General features: G+C 39.3%; 2 protein-coding genes across 2 annotated transcripts in view; one reads left to right on the top strand and one right to left on the bottom strand.

Annotated features, from left to right (window-relative positions):
* Positions 1–11,522, top strand: part of NUP153 (nucleoporin 153kDa) — a 41,020-nt gene extending 29,498 nt beyond the window's left edge. Inside the window, exons 16-22 of the mRNA XM_010573308.1 lie at positions 11–625; positions 2,605–2,799; positions 3,328–4,170; positions 5,854–6,222; positions 7,962–8,234; positions 9,583–9,742; positions 10,208–11,522. Coding sequence (XP_010571610.1) covers positions 11–625; positions 2,605–2,799; positions 3,328–4,170; positions 5,854–6,222; positions 7,962–8,234; positions 9,583–9,742; positions 10,208–10,292 — 2,540 coding nt within the window. The 3' untranslated portion in view covers positions 10,293–11,522. The remainder of the gene's footprint in view (positions 1–10; positions 626–2,604; positions 2,800–3,327; positions 4,171–5,853; positions 6,223–7,961; positions 8,235–9,582; positions 9,743–10,207) is intronic.
* Positions 11,523–13,856: 2,334 nt separating this feature from the next.
* FAM8A1 (family with sequence similarity 8, member A1) overlaps positions 13,857–21,199 on the bottom strand; it is a 7,646-nt gene continuing 303 nt past the window's right edge. The window contains exons 2-5 of the mRNA XM_010573307.1: positions 17,577–17,737; positions 15,281–15,404; positions 14,917–15,056; positions 13,857–14,599 (exon numbers count right to left, since the gene is read on the bottom strand). Coding sequence (XP_010571609.1) covers positions 14,455–14,599; positions 14,917–15,056; positions 15,281–15,404; positions 17,577–17,737 — 570 coding nt within the window. The 3' untranslated portion in view covers positions 13,857–14,454. The remainder of the gene's footprint in view (positions 14,600–14,916; positions 15,057–15,280; positions 15,405–17,576; positions 17,738–21,199) is intronic.

The raw sequence follows: 21,199 nt of genomic DNA, 5'->3' as shown, positions 1-21,199 counted from the left end.
CCCCCCCCAGGCTTTATGGCTGTGAAAACACATTCCTCTACATCTGCTCAGCCTGTTACAAGCACAGTGGTCTATACAAGGCCTGCAATAAGTAGTTTTTCTGCAGGTAAAGACACCCCTAAACAAGCATCCTCATTTTGGCACTCTGACACATATGACCCATGTCTGCAAAACAAAACCACAGATGGCAAATGTGTAACATGTGAAGGTGCGAAAGTGTCAACAGTTGAGAGTACGAAACAGACAATAAGCTCAAGCCAATGTGTTGCCTCTAAGGCAGCAGTCCCTACAGCAGGGACATTGGTCTTTGAAGACAAATTTAAAACAGCATCCAACACGTGGGATTGTGATACCTGTCTGGTCCAGAACAAACCTGAAGCTACAAAATGTATAGCATGTGAGACACCAAAGCCTGGAACAGGAGTAATGCCTGCTCTGACATTGCCAGTGGTCACAGACAACTCGGTGACAGTGACATCCTCCTCCAGCAGCACTGACACAACAGTCACTATGGGGTTTGGAGACAAATTTAAGAAGCCAAAAGGCTCTTGGGACTGTGCAGTGTGCCTTGTATCAAATAAGGCAGAAGACAACAAATGTGTAGCTTGTCAGTCCGAGAAACCAGGTGTGTTCTTTTTTCTGTTGTTTCAATCTCGGCCTCTGTGCATTCTTTGCAGAATAAAATACGTTGCATATAAAAAATATTTCCAGCAGCATGGCTGTATGCCAGACAGGATGGATTAGTGCCTGTCTGCAGGAATGGTTACAGGCACTTTTGAGGTCTCAGCCCAGATTCCAGCATGTCACATGAATTGAACTGATTGTGAAATGTATTAATGCAGAGCTGAATTGAAGCAAATATACCCCTTTGTAGCTGGTGAGGAAGAATGACTAAGCTGGATGCCTTAATTAACGTAAAACCAATGTACTCATTTTCATTGGGGAAAAATGTGAACTCCATAGAAAGAGTTAAAAATTACTGGTTTTTTTTCTCTTTCAAAATGTAAGTAGAAACAGTGTTTACAGAACGTGGCTAAAAATGTCTACACTCAGCATTTGTGTGTATTTGAGCAGAGGTATGAAGCCAGATTTCAAGACAGTGTAGTTTTTAAGTAGTTGTCTTATGCTAAAACAAAACTGTGTGTTCAGCTATGGCTATGAAGGCCAGCAGTAGCCTTCCAGAACATGGGTGACCTTGTTCTGGAAGGTGGAGGTCCTTCCAGACCTTGGGGAGGTGTGTGCCTTCTTCAGTGCAGCGCTGGGTTGTTTCCTGTTATATGTGATTGTAGTTGATTTTGAGTGTGGTGGGTTTATTGTTTTTAGAGCACAAATAATTATTTTAGTATTAACTTTCATTGGCTCTTAATATCATTTAATATATACTGTTATGTCAAAAAACACCTTTGCAAATATATCCGGGGGGGGTGGGGGGAGTGCAAAATCTAGGGTGGACTAGATTGTGCTTTTTGTAATCATCCTGTACAGTAAGAGTGGAATTTCTTCAGATAAGATAATGCATTTCAGAGGGAGCTTTATTCTCATGGACTTTAAGCCTCAGAGTGATCAGCTGGCACCTTTGTCTGAGACTCTAGCCATTGCAAGGAGGAATTTTGGAAGTGTGAGGGGTTTGCTGTGACTTTTGTGGTGCAGAGAATTGCACAGTTATATTACATCTGTCAAGGGGGTGAGTGAGGCAAGTAAAATGAGAGGATAAAAATTCTCTGGATGTGCTGTGGAAGAGAAGACCCATTCTGGTCTTCACTGTTTTGAATTTGAGACATTATCTTTTGCCTCTGTCTTAAACGCCACCCTCAGTGGTTTAAAACTGTGGGTGAACATGACAATTATGTGATGCTTTTGTGCCTTCTGGATGTCCATTTCAGTCCTTACGCTTATGGAGCTGAAGCTTTCTGTTGGGGTGCAGCATCAAGTGACATATCTTCCTTTACAGGGGAGAAAAATCAGAAGGCAAGTGTTGTCTTTTGGGCCTCTTTATGGAGGTTTCTGCTGCTGTTGAAGACATTGTAGCTTGTAGTGAACACAGAGTTGTGGGTTTGGAAGCTTTTTGTTCCTCTCTGGTAGTTTGGGGTTTTGGTTTTTTGGGTTTTTTTTGTTTGTTTGTTTGTTTGTTTATTTTTGTTTTGTTTGTTTGGGTTTTTTTGTCATGGTGTAGTTTTGAACATGTCTGTCTTTGCTATTTGGTGATGAATCATTCTGATAAATTCTCAGCCTCGCATCACTTGACAGCGATCATTAACTTGAGCGGTGCTAACTTTGACTATGGGTTACTCGTGTCACCAGAAATTATTTTAGTAGTTTTAGTTGAGGACAGTATCTTTAATTTACATCTGAAATATGTTGCTGTGTTGTATAAACTGCAGTTGCTCTTCAAATGTCATTGGTTCAATTTATGCTTAATCTAGATGTTTCTATTGTTTACATTCTCGGATGGAGTTTGACTGAAATTAACTTGCAGTTTGATGGGTTTTTTTACTGTTACGCTTGTCCACTTTGTATTTCAGTGAGCATTTAAGATTTTCTTAAAAAGTTCATATTCACTTTATCATTTAAGCAGGATGATTAACTATCTTGCTTATTTCTCAGGGAGTTCAGTGCCTGTGACCAGTAGCAGTGTTTCTGCATTTTCTGCTTCTGCTGGAGGATTTCTGGATTTAGACAAATTCAAGAAGCCTGAAGGAAGCTGGGATTGTGAGGTCTGCTCGGTCCAAAACAAAGCAGAAGCCACAAAATGTGTAGCCTGTGAAAGTGCAAAGCCAGGCACCAAAGCAGAGCTCAAAGGTAATACTTAATCAGAGGAACAAATGTGTGCATTCTGCAATTTATTTTTTCTTTAGGTTTTTTTTTTTTAAGTAGTTATTTTTCTTTTGAGGTATGGCAAAATTGTTCTTTTTTCCTCTAGGAATATTGCTTAAGTAAGGTAACGTACCTATGTTTCCACATCCTTTCCCCAGAAAAAGATTATGCTGCTTAGAGAAAAGCTTGTATTAATGACACAGTTGTTCTTTACAAGCCTTATGTTTTGTTCATTTGGAGTTTAGACCAAAAGCATGATCTTTCAAAGAAGTTAGCAGTACACTTTTCAAAGCCAAGTGGTGGACAGAAGAATACCATTGAGAAAAGGTGTATATAGAGAGTGTGGAGTTTTTTTATTTGTTTTGTGGTTTTTTTTTTTTTTTTTTTTTTTTTTTTTCCCCAACAGTTTTGACTCTGGGAAGTTCAGGACGACTCCCAGCCATGTAGCTAAAGTCTACATTACATGTATTACATCATATGTTGCAAACTTAACATTATTACTTACTTCTGCAGGTTTTGGTACTGCTACTGTGTCCACAAATGCTGCAATGCCATCATTTACATTTGGTGTCCAGTCATCCTCCTCTGAATCTTCTCATACATTAGGTAGCACAGGAAATTTTAAATTTGGAGAACAAGGGAGCTTCAAGTTTGGCATTGCATCTGAATCTGCATCCTCCAACACTGTGACTGGGGGATTTAAGTTTCCTGCTAGTTCAGGGGACTTCAAATTTGGAGTTTCTTCCTCAGACTCAAAATCAGAAGACAGTAAAAAAGAAAGTAAAAGTAACAGTTTTACCTTTGGACTTCCATCTACAAGCAGTCAGGCTCCTTCAACATTTCAGTTTGGGACAGCAAGCCTGGGACAGCAGGAAAAGAAAGAGGAGCCAGTTTTGGGAGGCTTCGGTTTTGGCACGAGTTCTACTTCTTCCATAGCTACTAATGAGAATAAAACCGGAGTCAGTGGCTTCACTTTTGGAACTGTGGCAGAAAAGGAGGTAGCATCATCTGCTCTTGCATTTAAGAAGTCAGATGAGAAAAAGGATGAAACTCTTTCAACAAAGGGAGGCTTCTCTTTTGGCAGTGTGGAGTCTGCACCTGCCTCACAGTTTGTTTTGGGAAGGACAGAAGAGAAACAGGACTCTGTCACTTCTGCTGCTCCATTAACATTTGGAAAGAAAGCTGACAATGAAGAGTTAAAGGCACAACCTATCTTTTCAGCTGGGACAGCGGAGCATACCAAAGAGGAGAGCACAGCAAAACCTATATTCAATTTTAGTTTTGTTAAACCATCAGAGAAGGAAACTGAGCAGGCAAAGCCGTCTTTTGCATTTGGGGCTCAAACCAGTACTTCAGGTAAACAGAACATCTTTTGTCTTCACTTGTCTGTTCGTGTCCATCAGATAATACCTCTGAAGCCATACTGGACAGAATCTGTGGGATTTGATATATTCATGCATTAGAGCTTTAGAAAAAGTTTAATTACTATATGCAGCCTGTCTTTAGTTCTGGTTGTTGGGTGTGTAGACAATATGTAGCAAGTCCATTTTAGATTTCAATGAGTTAACACTAGGTTTAGACAAAAAAAATTGCCACACCTTAAGGAACCTATATTGCTTCTTGTATGAACACAGAAGTTGTATTGTCTCAGTTGTAGCAGCACAGCTGGTGATAAAATCTGTAGTATGGTGCAGTATAGAAGCCTCATACTAGGGTTGTTTTTCATAGTGAAAAGGGATAAGAGAGGGAATATCTTATTCCCATGTACTTGCAGCTATGCTGCAGGGTGTACCGCTGTTCCTCTACTGATACAAAGGTATAAAAATCACTTCATAGATATTACACAGTTTTGTATTCCTTTAATTTGTTGAAAGTCTGCAGTGGGTAAGTGGTGATCACTGCGTGGAAAAATTCTGGCTGTTAAATTCCATTTGTATGGCTTAGTAACTGTGTTTTAGAGCACAGAATTAGTTTCTAATTTCTGAAGTGATATAGAAAAGGACATCAGTAAGTGACCCTGAATAAAAGCAATATATAGGGTTATACTGGTTTTAATCACAGTATTCTTAGGTTGAACTGCTACTGAACAGACAGGTTTTTGGAGGGTTGTGGGCTTTGGAGGAGGGGAGATGGGTGTGGTGGTGGAGTTGAGGTTGGGTTTGGTTTATTACTTGTTTGGTTTGTTGTTTTTTTTTTTTACCTGCCAGGTAAAGTTCTGGAGTTTGGTTTAGTCATGGAAATTTAATGAAGCACCTTGTCCAAAAAGGAAATTTTAAGAAGTGTTCTGAAGAATGGTATATTCCCTTAAAAATGGCATAGCTGAAAAGGGGCCATAACTGCTGGGAAAAAAGATAGTGGGAAATTGAAAACAAGATCACAAATTAATAACGAGAATTGGACTAGCAGCTTAGGGAAGGCTGAAGAATGACTGACTTTAAAAGACAGCTCTATTTTAAGTGTGTAAAACTGCACTCAGTACTTTATAACAGTGGTCTTAATGGAGAGTTGTTCTCCGTTGCTCCTAAAAGCAGGTCTTGCTGGTGCTTAAGCTTGGAAGAGTTAGGCTGGAGGATGGTAAGCTTTGGTTGACTTAAAGCTGTAGGGACAGGGCTGTATTTTTGAACAAGCTACAAATGCAACTGTATCACTCTGTTTTTCAGTACTCCATTGAGCAAAGCCATAAAACTATTAGAGGTGATTGATGTTGTTCTTCCAAGAACAACTGAAATACATTTTTGTTTGAAGAGTTCAGAAGTACTGGTTAATGCTGGTTCAGGTAATGACAGCCAGTACTTAATGTTTTTAACCAATGAAGCCTAGACTGCAGTGGTGTCCTTGTTCTTCACAATTCTTCCATGGCTTTAATTATGGATGCAGCAATCAGCACATTAAATCTGGATCTTATGAAGTGACAGTAGCTGGGATAGTAGTTGAGGTGTCATTCAGGACTGCTTTTTGTACGGTGATTGAAACAGGAGTCTGCTTCCTGTACTTCATTTGGCATTTCTGTGGTCATTTATGTACTGTTCTTCCTTTCAGATCAAGGAGCAGCAAAGCCATCCTTCAGCTTCTTGAGCTCAAGTTCCTCCAGCACAGTCATACCCACCACTTCGGCCAACAGCAGCAGTGTGTTTGGCACCACCATCTCATCCTCAAATCCTCAGCCAGTTCCCGCTCCCTTTGTGTTTGGACAACCCAGCAACACTGTGAGCAGCTCTGTTTTTGGCAATTCTGCAGAATCTGCAGCATCTCAGTCATTTGGCTTCTCTCAAGAAAACAAACCAGCAACCACATCTTCCAGCACCGGCACGGCTCTTGCTTCATTTCTCTTTGGTTCAGGAGGCAGCAGTACCAATGCAGCAACTCCAGGCTTTACCTTTGGAGCCACAACCACATCAAGTTCAACAGGTACATTTTAAATAGATGCTCTTCTCATTTTTACCATTACATAGTGGACCAAGGAAGTACTGTTTCATGAATAATTTACTTTGGAGAATGTGTAGGCGAAATGCATGGAAGTAGAGAAAAATATTGAGTATTTATATTCAACAATATAAATTGGGGCTCAGTGTTTCACAGTCTGGGAAATACAGTTTAGGAATGAACTGGCAGCAGCATTGTTTTAGACAAAGGACAACCCTTTACTGGACTTCAATTTGTATAGGAACTTTTCACCATGAGAATGATAGTTTCTTTCTTCTCACTATTAGTCCAGTGCTTACAGTTAGAAGTCAATGAATTACAGCTTCCCTGATTTTTCTCTCCTGTACCTAAAACTCTCAACTGTTGTAAATAGTGTCAAGATTTGCAAAATCCTTCCTTCACAAGTATATACAAACACAGTACCTCTACACTGCTGCTGCTTAAGGACTGGTTTCTAGTAAGCATTATGGCCAGTGTTTTTTCATTTTCTAGCAATTTAGAGAAGACAGAGATAAGAATTTATAGTTTCTTCACGTTTAATGTTCGTTACCCCACTGCATGAATTTAGCAGTATGACGCAAGACTAAGTCCACCAAATCATCTGTATTCCTGCTAGCCTAGCAGTATGTTGGAAATAAGATTGAACATGTGAGGAAGAGATTTCATCTAGTTTGATCTGATTGCTTAACCTTGTCATTCATAGAAATTAAATTTGCACACTTTTTTGTGTATCAGAAACAGAGAGAGAACAGCCCTACATTATAACAACCAGCAGATCAATTTAACCTGCTTACAAATCAGTAACTTTCAGTGTCATATTATTAGTAGGTGATGCTATATTTCAAACATCTTCATGAAGGATTTTTTTTTTTATGGAGAAGCATATGTTAACTTTTACTGTATATCTGTTCAATCTTCTTGGAAAGAGCAGCAGTCAGCCATTCCAAGTTATGGTGCAATAGCGGGTATTTTCTGTTGCATGAAGGCTGCTTAAATTACATAAATAGTGCTGTTTAATACGTTCCCTTTTGCATACCAGATCTGCTGTGTACATTCAGAGTCACTGTTCACTCACATATTTTCATTTTGGTATTTCTGCTGGCCATGCAGAACCTAAGCAGCTAAACAAATGAGTTGGTTGTCTGTTGATGTTACATAGAGAACTACTCTGCTAAACCAAGTTTTTGAGCACAGAGATCTCTGCAAGCTTGATTTGGCCTCTGGAAGTTGATAATGGTAAACGCTTGGGCAGGGAGGGGTGCAGTTGCTGACAAGAAAGATTCATGTTCTCCTGATCCTAATAAATGAGGAGCTGTATTTTGCATGTTTGAAAAATACAATTTGAATGAATATTTCCTATGTGATACAAACAGCTTTTCGTAAATACAAATTAAAACATACTATTTGTGGGAATGTGTTTCTAGAACATGAATGTTAATGCAGTAATCTGAGTCTAGGCAGCCAGTGTGTTTGAGATTTAAGTTTCTCCAACTCTCGTTAAACATGGTGTTTGTCATGTTACCTACAAGAAAAGGTGCAATTCCTGTTGTGGCTGATGTAGTATTTGTTTTATATACTCACACAATTAGTTTGAAATTAAGAGGAGTATTCAGCTACCAGACTTGGGAAACATGGGGTTTTAGAACCTTTGTTTCTAGATTCATTCTTGGGGGGCGGCAGGGGAGGAAACCTGGCATATACTGATATTTGTCTTGTTCCCCAAGGGTCGTCCTCTTCATTTCTGTTTGGCTCTGGGCCTGCAGCGTCTCCTGCCGGCCCAGCATTTGGCGCCAGCCAGCCACCAGCATTTGGCCAGAGCCAAGGGTCCAGCCAGCCAAGCGCTCCCAGTTTTGGATCGCTGTCGACAACGTTGTTTTCAGCTGGCGCTCAGCCTGCTCCTCCTGCCTTCGGCTCAGTGACGAGCAGTACTCAGCCCTCTGTGTTCGGACAGCAAGCGACCCAACAGCCTGGTTTTGGCTCTGGTACCCCCAGTGCTGGTGAGTGCCAAACATTTTTGGTGTCTTCCCTTTTGGTCTCAAAGATTATGTATGTATTATTTCATTTTTCATTAAGTGCAGCTTAAATTGTATGGAGAAAGAAGACTTCTGCCTTGTGTGCATATTTAAGTGTAAGAATTGCCCTCCATAAAAATAATGGGTACAGAGTTAAGTCATTTGTGTCTCACTCCTGACTGTGGAGGATGTACCATAGGTATGCCAGCTTCACAGTAAGCCTTCTCCACAAGAGACTTAGCAGACAAGGAGGTTGCAACCCTGCCGCTAAATGTTGGGTTTATTTTCTTGAGAAGTCTAGTGATTAAAAGGAAGCATTGAAAACCATGGAGGTATTCGCTGGTAAGATTGTAGAAACCAGAACGGCAGCGGCACTACAAAATTACTATTTTTGGATTTGTTAGAGTAGTTCTTCGTTATCTGACTTCATTAACAGGCTCTGGCAATTTATTTGGATTGGGGGCTTTGTTGTGTAAGAATATGGTCAGAATTATTTTTAAGCATTTATGGGTTAAGACTTTAAATAAAGTTCTTTTTACTAATGAAGTATAAAATACCGTGGGAAGGGGTCAGAGAATGATCCTTATAATTTAAGTGTAAGAAAGACCTGTTCCACACTAGTAATTATTAAAAAAGAAAACCACACTGCCAGAACATATGTATTTGATACCCTCCTGTCAAAAGGCAAAAGCCTCCTTTTTTCCTCTCAGAAGTTTTACAAAATAGCCTCTACTAAAAGTAACCGACATTTTTGTACTAATCAGTAGATTAATTGGTACACCATGTTATTCAGTCAGTCTTTCATTAATCAGGTAGCAGTTTAAAGATAAAAATCTCCCTGGATTGTCTGTGTTGCTTATTAGTTACTTTGACGGTAGGAATTTTTTTTTTTTTTTTAAGGTGAGGTGCTGTGTTAGCACATTAAATAAAAAGAAGTCCCCAGATCGACTGCATGAACACAGTTTACTTAAATATAAATCTACGTGATTCAGTACTGTAATTTAAGGCTTTATTACTAAACTTCAGTATGCATAGGTATAAACTTAATGGTGGTACAGAAGTTAGCAAACAATTTATTATCAGTGTGCCAGCGGCATTACTTTAAGAATCCCTTTATGATTCTCTGTTGAAGTGAATGAACTCTTCTATGCACCATTCCTGTAGTAATCTGGCACTTCTGGTGCGCCCCCTCCCCCAACTTCGTTGTCTTGAGTGACCGGCAAAAAACCAAAAATCATTAAAGATAGTGGGAAGAACATGAGGATTTTGCTGGAAAGGATGAATTCAAATTTCAACTTTCTTACTGCCTTCTGTTTCCACCCCATCTTCCCAGGTTCTGTATTCCAGTTCGGAAGTAATACTTCTAATTTCAACTTTCCAAATAACCCAGGAGTATTTACTTTTGGTGCGAATCCTCCTGCACCAGCAGCACCGGCACAGCCTTCTGGCTCTTCAGGATTTTCGTTCAGCCAGCCTCCAGCATTTACAGTGGGGTAAGAGACCATATCAGAATTTCCCTTGAGCTTTGGGTAATGTCAGTGGACAGTGTTCAGCCTCTACTGCTGTTAAATCGGGAGGTGTTCAGATGAACCTTGGAGTTTGAAACTAAATTGGGCATCCTTCCTTGTATTAGCCTGACTGGCTAACTAAGCAACGATATCTTTAAAGGAGCCTAGCTGTCAGAAATATCACACATCGGCCTATGTGAAATTGTCTTGTTCTTGAAGGGTAAAATCCGTATCTAGCCATTATGCTGCTACTTACCTTCTGAATGAGAGAGCTTTAATTGCTTTTGGGTTCTGGAACTCTCTTCCTCCTGTTCATCATATGCCATTTGTTGCCAGCTGATAACTAGTGAGACAAGACTATGAAACAGTTGTTCTGGAATATCTACTTGGTGCTGCTACTGAATTTTCAGCTACTGTCCTAAACTCTGAACTACTAATTTCTTTTGATAGGACTAATGGGAAAAACGTTTTCTCTGCCTCTGGATCTTCAGCTTCCGGTCGGAAGATAAAGACTGCAGTTAGACGTAGAAAATAATCGCCCGATTCGTAAAGCAGCTTTCGAAGCAGCTACTACCCTGCATTGTTCAGTTGTTGGGATCGTACCTCATGCTGGGTTAGCTGAAGTCAGATCTGCCTAAAGGAATATAAAACTCTGCTGCCCTTTCCTTCCCTCCCCTCTCCCAAGTTAGTTTTTTTGGTAACAAATAGAGTTGGCAACAGGGCCGTTCTCAAGCAAAACTATTTTAGACTCCAGCAAGTTACTTCTTTCACTGACTCGGCATGGTCTGGCTGTAGCCGTGAGTAGAGCCTGCACAGTGAATGGCTTGTACAATACCTCTTCATCTGCACCACTATGTGCGCTCATCTGCGTTTACTGACGCCTCGAAATTGTAATTATATCAGCGAGGGATGCTGTATAGAGTAGAGGATGTTGATAACGAATGATTTCTATGCTGAGTTTGTGCTGGTGTATGTGTGAAGTGAGTGAGTTTGGGTGTATCGTGCACTAAAATTTTCTGATAGAGGAAGACTGATTAAAGGATGATCCATGCTAAGGACTTGTTAGATCTGTAGTTCTTCATTTAATAATTATATGCTATTTCTATATTTTCATTCTTACAGCCCTTTATCACCTGTCTCGCCTTTGTTATTTTATTATGAAATGTGTAAATACAATTTTGTTTCTTTATGTACTTTTTTGGCATAACAAATCTGTGAAATTGAAATTTTAATTTTGTGTGTTACGGCCATTTTTGTTTAGTATTGTCTCAGATTTTATGTAAATCCCATTATTCAAAGTTGCCTAAATCCATTTAGAAAATCTTTAAAATTGGGAATTCTTAAAGTAAGTTTATTGGCTTTTCTGATCCATTTTTGTTTGGACCAAAAACCAGTATTGTACAAAGTATTAAGTATATATTTTTATATTTACTGAAATGGACTGTGGTGACTTTGGATAATAAGGAAAAGTTTAATATTAAAGCCATGTTTATTACAGTATAATTAACATGTTAAACCATGGGATAAATGCCATCAATAAAAACTACGAAATACTGTCTGGCAGTTTTAACTCTCCACAAAGGCAGCTGCAGCTCTAACTGTACGAGAAGATGCGCTCAAACTGAGCAGTGTCACATATTTTCTACAACCTCTGCTTTTTGACAGTGACACTGATTGTAGAGGATCTTAGAAGTTCCCTCTTAGGAAGGAGAGCTTTACCATAGACTTAAGCTTCAAGCTTTGTCAGCTGTCTGACTGCACTGGTTGCTCTTAATTTTTATAGAGCTATTTAAAAAAAAAAAAAAAAGTGCTAATGTTAGAACCATTCACCACCATTCTAACTGAAGATTACTCATTGCAAATGAGTAATTTGGGGGTTTTTTCCACTTCTGTAGCAGTTGGAGGAGCTTCTTCGAGAACAGACATTGTTCTAGTAAAATGAGAGGAAATGCTCTTGTTTGTGTGGGGACCACAGCTGAACTTTTACTGAGCTACAGCATTTGGGTTACGGTTGAGATCCAATTGCTTGCTACAGCTAGAACTGAGACGACCCACATAATTACATAAGCTTTACCTGTCTTCAGAAGCGTTGCTGGGTTTTTTTGCTAGCACTGCTGCCATTCCTGCCAGTGCTGCTCAGTACTTGTACGGTTACCAGTGCTGGTATTACAGAATGAGATACTTTTCTAACCACGAACTAGACTTGACAGGAGGACAAAGGCTAACTTCTGTTTTCATGGGAGTCTTACAGGGGTAGAGATCCAATAACTACTTCTATAAATAGAAAATATTCAGCAGCTAGACTTTAAAAACACACACGTAAGCTGCTATTCAGTCACATCCTGCCACTGTAGCTGTGGAGGGTCTATATGCAGTTATGTATTTCCAGATGTCTAAATCAGAAAAATGACACAAACTTCACTTTTTCCTTAGCTCTATCACTTGCCCCATACTCATTCTACAAACAGAAAAAAGCTGCATCTTCAATGCACTTGGTTTGTCTCTTTCTTACACAAAAAGCTGGAGTTTACAACAGCATAATGTATACGTATTTCCGTGGACAGGCTCTGTGTTCTTGAATTGTGTTTTCTTTACCTGCTGTGGAAAGGGTAGTGCTTTTCTACAGGGTAAGAGATATTTTCCCTTACACCTGAAGTGGCAGCGATAAAGTTTTAGCCAACGGTGCTGCTTTTCCCTTCCTCCTGATCTTGAATCCTAGTTTCTAGGTCACTGCTACAGTAAATAGAACAACTGTTCTTTTTGTATTCATACCTGATAATTGTAAATAGGCAAAACTCACCCTAGGAGGTACTTCAGTTAGTTCTGACAGCTTTAGCTTCTGTCAGGATCATTGCCATGCCTGACTTTTTAACTTCAATGCTTAAGTCAACAGTGCAATTCTTTGAAAGAACAGTAAAGTGGTATCGCTGAAGCTCTGTTTCAGCTAAACATCTTCAAGTGGTCTAATAACCTCAAAAGGTGCTTTATTCAGGCCTGCTTAGTGCCATTTATTACTTAAACATTATTATTGCAGTGATGTGTGGCAGTAACATTGCTGTAATGCTACCAGTACATTTAAGATGCCAAAGTCTTTTTGTTTGGTAATAAATTATTAGTGTAAAAAAGTAGTAACCCTCAAAATGATGAGGTATTTTGATACAGATATACTTTCTGATTATGCAAAGACTTTAAAATCAGTTTTGTGTTTGTTTGTGTTTTTTTTTTACTTCAACAGAAATAGCTGAAGTCATTATCTAAAAAGGTAGCAACTTCATTCTGGAGAGATAACTGATGGCAAAATGTCATTCTCCCACTATTCACTGTAAATGAAGATCAGAATGCACACACAGAACATTGTATTTATACGCAGAAGAACACCACTTGTCAAACTAAAACATTGCAGAATATTAACACATTACTGATTAAGTTATTTCACCTGAAGACAAGAGAGAGAACCAAGCTCATTTATTTCTATTGTCAACCAAACCATTGTTCAAAACTGAAGGTAGGGCAAGAACTTCAGGCACTGAGTGGCAACTTACACCTTAAGGGAGGAACACACAAAAACCGGGCTCTAAAAGAATTCAAAACTCTTACTCAAATTTTAATAAAACATTAACAGTGTTGCTTATATTCCTTTCCCAAGATACTAATAACATGAGAATAAACATTATCAAAGCTATGTATCATGCAAAATATTAGGCTTCTTTATTCAGTATTTAAGTTATTCTGAATATACAAACAATTAGCCAGAATTATAAAGTGAAAATAACCAGTATTTGTAGATTTACACCCATAACACATTTCAGTTAATGTTTTCTGCATGCTCCCGAAACACATTCAGTTGCTTTGCTTGGTATTATATGCAAGAAATAGGCCAAGTGCTTTCACTCCAAACAGAAGCAAAAAAGTTACCTTTCATTAGCATGATCTGTACTGTTCATAGCTCCAAAATTATTTACACGTGCCACTTCATTAACACTGCAGTGTAACATACCCTTCCCAGAGAAAAAGCAGCTATTTCACCTCTTTATTAGCTTTGACATGTGAAATAAATGACAATGCTTGAGACAATCATGCAAAAAACTTTTCACATCAATGTTCTAATAAAATACTTAAAGAGGTGAGGGAATATGATCTGTGAAGCAGGTAAGGGACATGATAAACACTGCTCATCTCTCCTTCTACACACATGGCAATTAATTTAATTAACATGATTTGCCTTACTGTCTAATACTGCAGTTCTCTTCCCCTCAGAGTTCATCATACGACTTAGGCAACTGCTTGGAAATCAACTTGATTTTCTCATTACCTGCCAACATCCAAAACTGCAGGAGTGACATGTCTTTTAAGGTGGAGTATTTCTAGGTATCTGCTTTCCACAGACTGACGAACAGAACAGCTCCCTTCCGCAGTTAACACAGCCACTTTCTTCCTCATCAGTCGGAGGTTAATACTTCCAGATTTAATAGAGATTGTTTCTCCCAAACTTCTTTGGCATTTATGAAAACTCCCAATACTTTGAAGGTAGCTGCTGGCATCATACTGGAGCAAAACATTTTCTTTAGCTTCTGAATCAGTTCCCATTTAACTTGGGCAAAAGATTCTGATAGATACCTCTATTTCAGTTTTGGGGTAGGTCTTTGTTCACTGGGGGTGGGAGGGGATGTTCAGTCTGGAGATCTCATCTTTTGGTATCATCTGACTCCATTTCTTCTTACCACAATAGTCCCTGCTACAATATCATAGGCTGTTCTGTTATGCTGGAAAAACAGCAGTGTAATGAACGCAGGAAAAAATGAAGCAATAGAAAAATTCTTGATCAAAGCTCGTATTGTGGACCTGAAATGAGAATAAAACATTCAGTGCCTTATTTTTCACTTTTCTGCTTATATTAGTAGGTAGTTTACTTTCAAGTTCAGTGCCTCAGTTTTGCACAGCACAAAAATCAATCTCCAGATTTTAGAAGATTATTTTACCACCTAACTTGAGAAATATTCACAATTGAATAACTGCTATTTTATTCTTAGATCACAGAATCTTAATAATAGCTCTTGCAATCTAATTATTGCAAAGGCCAATAATAAAGAAATGGTGTAAATCACACGCTTTCCACGCTACTGACCTGAAAGCAACGCAACTGAGCTAAGAGCACTTACGTTGTCATACTGACATTGGAAGATGGGATAACTAACACACGGCTGGGCGCAATAAGTACAGATGTATCACATGTCACAACTCGCAGTCCAAGCAAGAATTTCCCTGGGGTTGCTCCACCTGCTCCCCAAATACAGATAATCTGTAAAAGAAAAAGTTATTTCAGTTCCACACAACACCATGTTGTTGATTGGTCTAGCAAACTTGGTTTTCATCAAAACTATGTAAATGTCATAAGCTTCAACATAATCCAAAATACTATACAGAGGATTTACTTTATAGGCCGATGGTGACAGAATTTCTTTCAACATTTACTCAACAACTGACAACTATTAACTATAGAAGTTAATGTTTATGAGTAGTTACCTCATAGAAGCAGACTAATAACCTGTAGATGAGAGCTACTATCATCATTTTCTGCAAATCCTCCATGGATGTATCTTCATCTATTTCTTCTATGATGTAATGCATAGCAAATTTAGAGATGTCCCTGTACAAAATAAGACTGAACTTTAAAGCCATCCTTCTCCCAATACCGACGTTACGCCTTCAGTACTAGAATTCACTCCTTCAGCTCTGGTATTAGTAAAAGAACAAAAGCTCCTTGCCTTTTCTGCTACTAAACAAGCCAGTAAAATTCAGAACTCTAGGTTTCCTTCTGAGCTGCTGCCTAGTTTGTCTTCTTCATTAAGAAAAGATCATTCTTTATTACCACTTTTGCACAATGGTGTCCCTGGGTTAGTAAGCTCTAGAATTGTTCTGAAAATTCTCACACTGCTCCATAAATGCAAGGGAGAAGTTGCCAGTCTCCCTAAGCAAGCAAGGCAGACCTAGCCTCCCTTTGCATGGTCAGGGTTCCTCATTCTCAGCAGTCTTTACTGCTCACCATACTCTTCCAGAGGCAGGCACCTTCACATGCAAGGGGAAGCTTTTAACTTGAAGCAATTGAAACTGTTGGTTCTTAACTAACAAACCTACGCAAAGCCTCGATTTTGAGTCAATTGCATATTTTCACGAGATAAACTCTACAGATTTAACATTCTTATCTGATACCTGGAATGGACATACTTGCAACATGTATTTAGACAAGGACTTTTCACTCATGCATGTAAGTGAGAATTACTACTCGTGTAGAAATGGGCAGTCCCACTTCAAAACAGTCCATCTGTATCTGTACTACTTGCCCTTCTCTTTATTCAGACTTAAGGAAGTAAGAAAATAGCATGGCACAACCTGCATTTCCCTTCAATACAACCTTGGCCTGAGGTCTCTGTCTTGAACCTGCGAGGACATATTTTTTTCATGACAACTCCTCAGCCTAACCTCAAGCACACCACATCCCTCTCACAAGCAAAAAAACCCCCAAAAGCCAAAACCCAGCATGTTTCTCTGAAGTTATTTATAAGCAACTTATTGGCTCTTGCAAAAGAAGGAATATTGAATATACTGTAAAATAATTGAAAAAGATTCCCTCTCTTTCCATCACCTTCACTACTTTACAGGAGCAACATACATATAGTTGTTCCCCATCTTTCCAGTACTTCATTTTGTATCATTCTCAGCCTACTAAAAACAAAATGGAAATACAAGCTGTCAGGTTAGAGTTGGAGGTTTTGGCAACTAAACAGAACTGAGAGTTTGGCATTTTAATTACATACTTATCTGAACAAAAACCACTGATCATTTACATTGACATATTTATTGTTTGGGGTTTGATGCTCTTCCACACAGCTTTCAAGCAGCAGTTTAAGGTGTCTGAAAGATGTTAATCTGTATAGCATCAGTTTACAGTCAGTCAACATTTGGAAGGTTCTTTAGCAGAGAATTTGGATTCTCAAATGTGTTTGTACAGTAATGGAATTACTGACTACACCAAGCTCTCATCTCCTAATCAGACCAAAATATTTGACTACACCAACCCAAAGCAAAGGAACTAAATGAGCTACAGAGTAAGATATCTACAGTTAAAGAAGCAGATAAAAAAGAAACAGTCTTTGAGGTAAATAATGATTACGTCCGAGTATAAAAATGTGAAATGAAGAATCTTTCAGTCTAGTGTATAGTTGATACACACAATGCTTAATCATACTTTTTAAGAAACCCAACTTATACCCAGTAAAGACTGTGGCATGGTAGTATTCCTAGCAGTCAGGCTGTATTTTAAAAGTACATAGCATTCTGACATGCAGGATCTAAATTTTTTTTTGTTGTGGGTCAGCATTGCTTTGGTCACAAATCTAAAACACAGCACCATAGGAGATGCTATGAAGAAAACTAACTCCATCCCAGCCAAATCCACTACATTTTTAAAGGCTGTTTAAAAACAAGTTTATTTGTCAGTGTTTTTTCTTTGAAAATTTTAAAGGACTTTTTAAAGATCTTGCTATTGGCCCCCCCAAAATAAGAGTGCAGGTCTAATCTATCCTTAGTAAGGAGTTCACAAGCCTACAAAGACACCTGTACAAATTCTTTGTTTCCATCAGCTGACCCAAAATCAGTAAGTATTTAAAAGGAAGTTAACCTAGCAGTGCTTTTTCCTCAACTTTTGTCAGTTATTAAGTGCCATCATATGCATAAGCATACCATATATACATCACGACACCTCAAAGCACATGAAGAGCTTAAAGCTATATATAACAAAGCTTTAAATTGTTCAACTTACTTTATTCCACTGAGGTGCATAATACTTAAAACAATGGTTGCCTTTATAAAGAACAGAATAAAAAAATCCACCATCTCTGCTATGAACCTGTGTGCCAGCGAAGGGATAATGAACTCCCGACCTGTAACAGAAATAGTTAACATTACCCAGATTTTACTGCACTAACACAAAGAAAACACCATCATCTAAAGAACATTTCACATTAACCTCACTGCAAGAACATAATCAAGATCTTGATCTCAGCTCACATCTTCAAGAAAACTTCTAAAAGGGTACAAATAAAAAAAATCTGAATTATTTAAATTGCATTATAAGAACCTTCTTAAATTAAATCAAACTCTTTCAGAACTCCGAGTCCCCTCATAATTAGGATTACAGACAAAATCCCACCCCACTAAAGGACCAAAGTACATTGAAGATGCATCAATTTTTGTATTCTTTCGTTCAGAACAGCCTCACAGAGAACAGGTTTCAGTAAATCTGAGAGTTCAGATAAGAGGAACATCAGATCTTAGATCTACTACCACTACTCTATCACTCAGCAGCAAGGCTTCCATATGTACCAAGTACCAGCTCTCTGAAAGTAAAACACAACCTATTTTGTCTCCAGTCAGACCCAGAAACAGGAGCAGATGAAAATATTAGTCATACTTGACATAAACATTCCTGTAGACTACTTATTATAATAAAACACAGCATGCTGCCCTATCATGAGCTGGAAAATGTAACACATTTATCCTATTTAATTGGCCATGTGCAAATGCACACAAAGTAAGTAGAGTTACAAGCTTTTGTTGCTAATGCTACCTCAACTGATTAAAGCAAAGAAAACAACCATTAAAGAGTATTTGCGAAAGTTTCCAAGGAATAGTGTTGCAAAATAATTTCATCTGGAACCATCTACACCTCTATTTCCCAAAGGGCAAACATGACTCTCACATGAAACCAGCAAGGACTCACATCAAGACTTCATTTAGAAATACCCAGGTACTACTAGACGTAACTTGTGGAAAATAGTGACCGGGTTTGTTAGTGTTTCTGAGAATGCCTACCCCCACACAAAGGGAAAGGAGAAAAGGAGATGAAAGAAAATCATTCCTCTCTCCAATCATCAAATTTCACTTAGAATAAGCCTCCACAGTTCAACTGCTGAGACTGATGCTGCCATCCCCAGCCTCCCAAGCTACGCAAGCAAAGCTGAACGCCCATGGCACTTGGGCGCTTCTTAAATGGGTTAAGCATAATCAAGCAGTGATTAAGTAAGAGCAAGTTCTTACCTAATGTACTTTGGTTTAAATATCTTTGTTCCATACCTATTTCACCCATCACTCTGCATCGATACTATCAAGCAGCATGACTGTTACATATATAACTACTACAACGGATTCAATTCTCATTGTCAAAGCATGTCCAAGTTGTCGATTAAATTCTAATTAAAAGATTCTTCAACTAAGGCAGAAGGGAGCATAGCCAGTCTCCCAATCCCAGCTTGAGCATATAGCACCAGATAAAAGCGTTCATTTGCTCTGTTAAAAGGAGCACGTTTGTTGAAGTTAGTGGCATAGTTTCATTTGAATATATTAAATTCAATGACTGAATAAGGAAGAAGCTAAGTGGGACTAAGAAAATAAATATTTAAAGTATGTTGAAGTCCATTGTATTAAGAAACCTTGACAACCCTTAGACTCTGGCAGATTTCTATTGTAGTGATTTGAGATGTTCCTCATACCAGAAACCCACTCTTTTGCCAGGGGTTACTATTTGTATGGCAGGGACAGCCAAATGCAACACGCATCCATCTCAGCTCAAAGTCTTGGATCATAACATTAAGCTAGTAACAAAGATGGGTTTGCACCAGTCAGCCACAGGGCAGCTGAGGCTTGGACGCACTTTTTGCCCTACTGTTCCCAGCAGAAGAGCAGTAATCTCCTGCAGTAAGGCAGGGAGGGGTAAGGGGAGGAAGCATCTTAAAACGTGATGATCGTCCACAAAAAGCCTGCTTAATACTGGTGCTCTGACACACACCTGCAGGCAGACTGAACTGGAAGAGGCAGTTACCAATTCCACTTTTTGACATTCCAGTTTAAAATCTGCAACATTAACATAAGCTGTCACTTATTTCAGCTTATGTAAGCACACCAGACTGTAAACTGCAGTGCTGTAGGGACAGATACATGACCTGCCCGGCCCAGCCTGCTGTGTGGGCAATAATCTGCAGCAGAAAAGAAGGAGCTGTAATCGCTTTAGCTGTTCCAGATACATCCGTTTGCAATCTGGAGCCAAAGCACCAGCACAACAGTGTTTGTTCACAATTGTGTTGTATCACATACGGAGCTCCCTTAAGCAGGCCAGGTGATGCAACAGTATTTCGCATTCAGAATAACCATGTTCAGCAGCATGAAATGCTATTCATGCCCAAATTACCTTTAACATATGGAATTAGCTCCCGAAGAACTAGGTAAAAATGGAAGAATCATTTCAGTCTAGCCTTTGTCCATATCGTCTTTTTCAATGACTGGCAATATCTGTTTATAAGCAATCTATAACTCAGAATCAGGGCACAATTAAAGAAAATACTACTTTGTGTTATAAACTTGTTTAAACAACATCTGCTCAAAAACACAAGAAAGAAGCAAGTTCTGAAGCTAGATTCCCTTCCCTTCAAAAGAAAGAAAAAGCAACTAAAAACGCTCTCCCCTCACTCGCAGCCATTGAGCTTATAAACAATGTTACAGATCAGTAATGCTATACTTTGCCCTGCAGAAAGAAAGGAGATCTGGCTTTTCTCCAAAGTCCTTCGGCAGTGTTCTGCTCCATGGTTTTCTGCCATTACTCAAGGTGCTACCAAACACTCGGGGAACGTCATCTATGGGCTCCTCGGCTTGTGAGGAAATGTTTGTGCTTCGGGTTTTATCTCTGATGTGATCAGAGCAAGTTTGTCCTACTCTTGAACAAATACAAACAAAAGCACTGCTATGCAGGGTCTTCAATAACTATAGCCATAACAGACTTTTATTTATCTCAGGTCTTGCTGTTAGCTTGTTAAATGTAAGCATGTTTTTACTTCTCTGCTTCGATTTCATTAAATGTTTTATTTAAGCACCAAGAGCCTCCTAACACTGATAAAGTTAGTTTAGATTTCATCCTCCAAACAGGCTACATATAAAGCTAGGTGCATCACAAGCCTGCGACCACAAGAATAAGTTTCACTGGAAAAAATAAACTCCTTCATATCCACATAAACACCTTACAAGCGCTGGAGTTATAAGCTGTACGCACAAGTCAACCTTCTCAAACCTGCTAAGGGATTAAGTTCTGGATTTACCCACTCGGTATTTGGGCCGTCCCCTTTTTTTTTTTTTTTTTCCCGACAAGGCGCAGCTACGTGCCCCGGTCCTCAGCCCACAGAAGCGCAGCGACCCCCGATGTTGCAAAACCCCCGGCTTCCTTCCCGAGGTACCGTTCCCTCGAACCGCGGCGGAGGGGCCCGCGGAGACCCGAGGCGCTGCGGGCAGCGAGCCAGCTCCACCGGCGGGGCCGGCGCCTCCGCTCCCAGCCCCCTGCCCACCCCTCAAGGCAGGCGCCGGCTCACCAGCCACCCGGGCGCTGCCCGCCGCCCCCCC

This window comes from Haliaeetus leucocephalus, unplaced genomic scaffold (genome assembly GCF_000737465.1).
Source record: "Haliaeetus leucocephalus isolate CR32 unplaced genomic scaffold, Haliaeetus_leucocephalus-4.0 Scaffold373, whole genome shotgun sequence".
NCBI classification, from domain to species: Eukaryota; Metazoa; Chordata; class Aves; order Accipitriformes; family Accipitridae; genus Haliaeetus; species Haliaeetus leucocephalus.
This window is presented reverse-complemented; position numbering and strand designations above follow the sequence as displayed.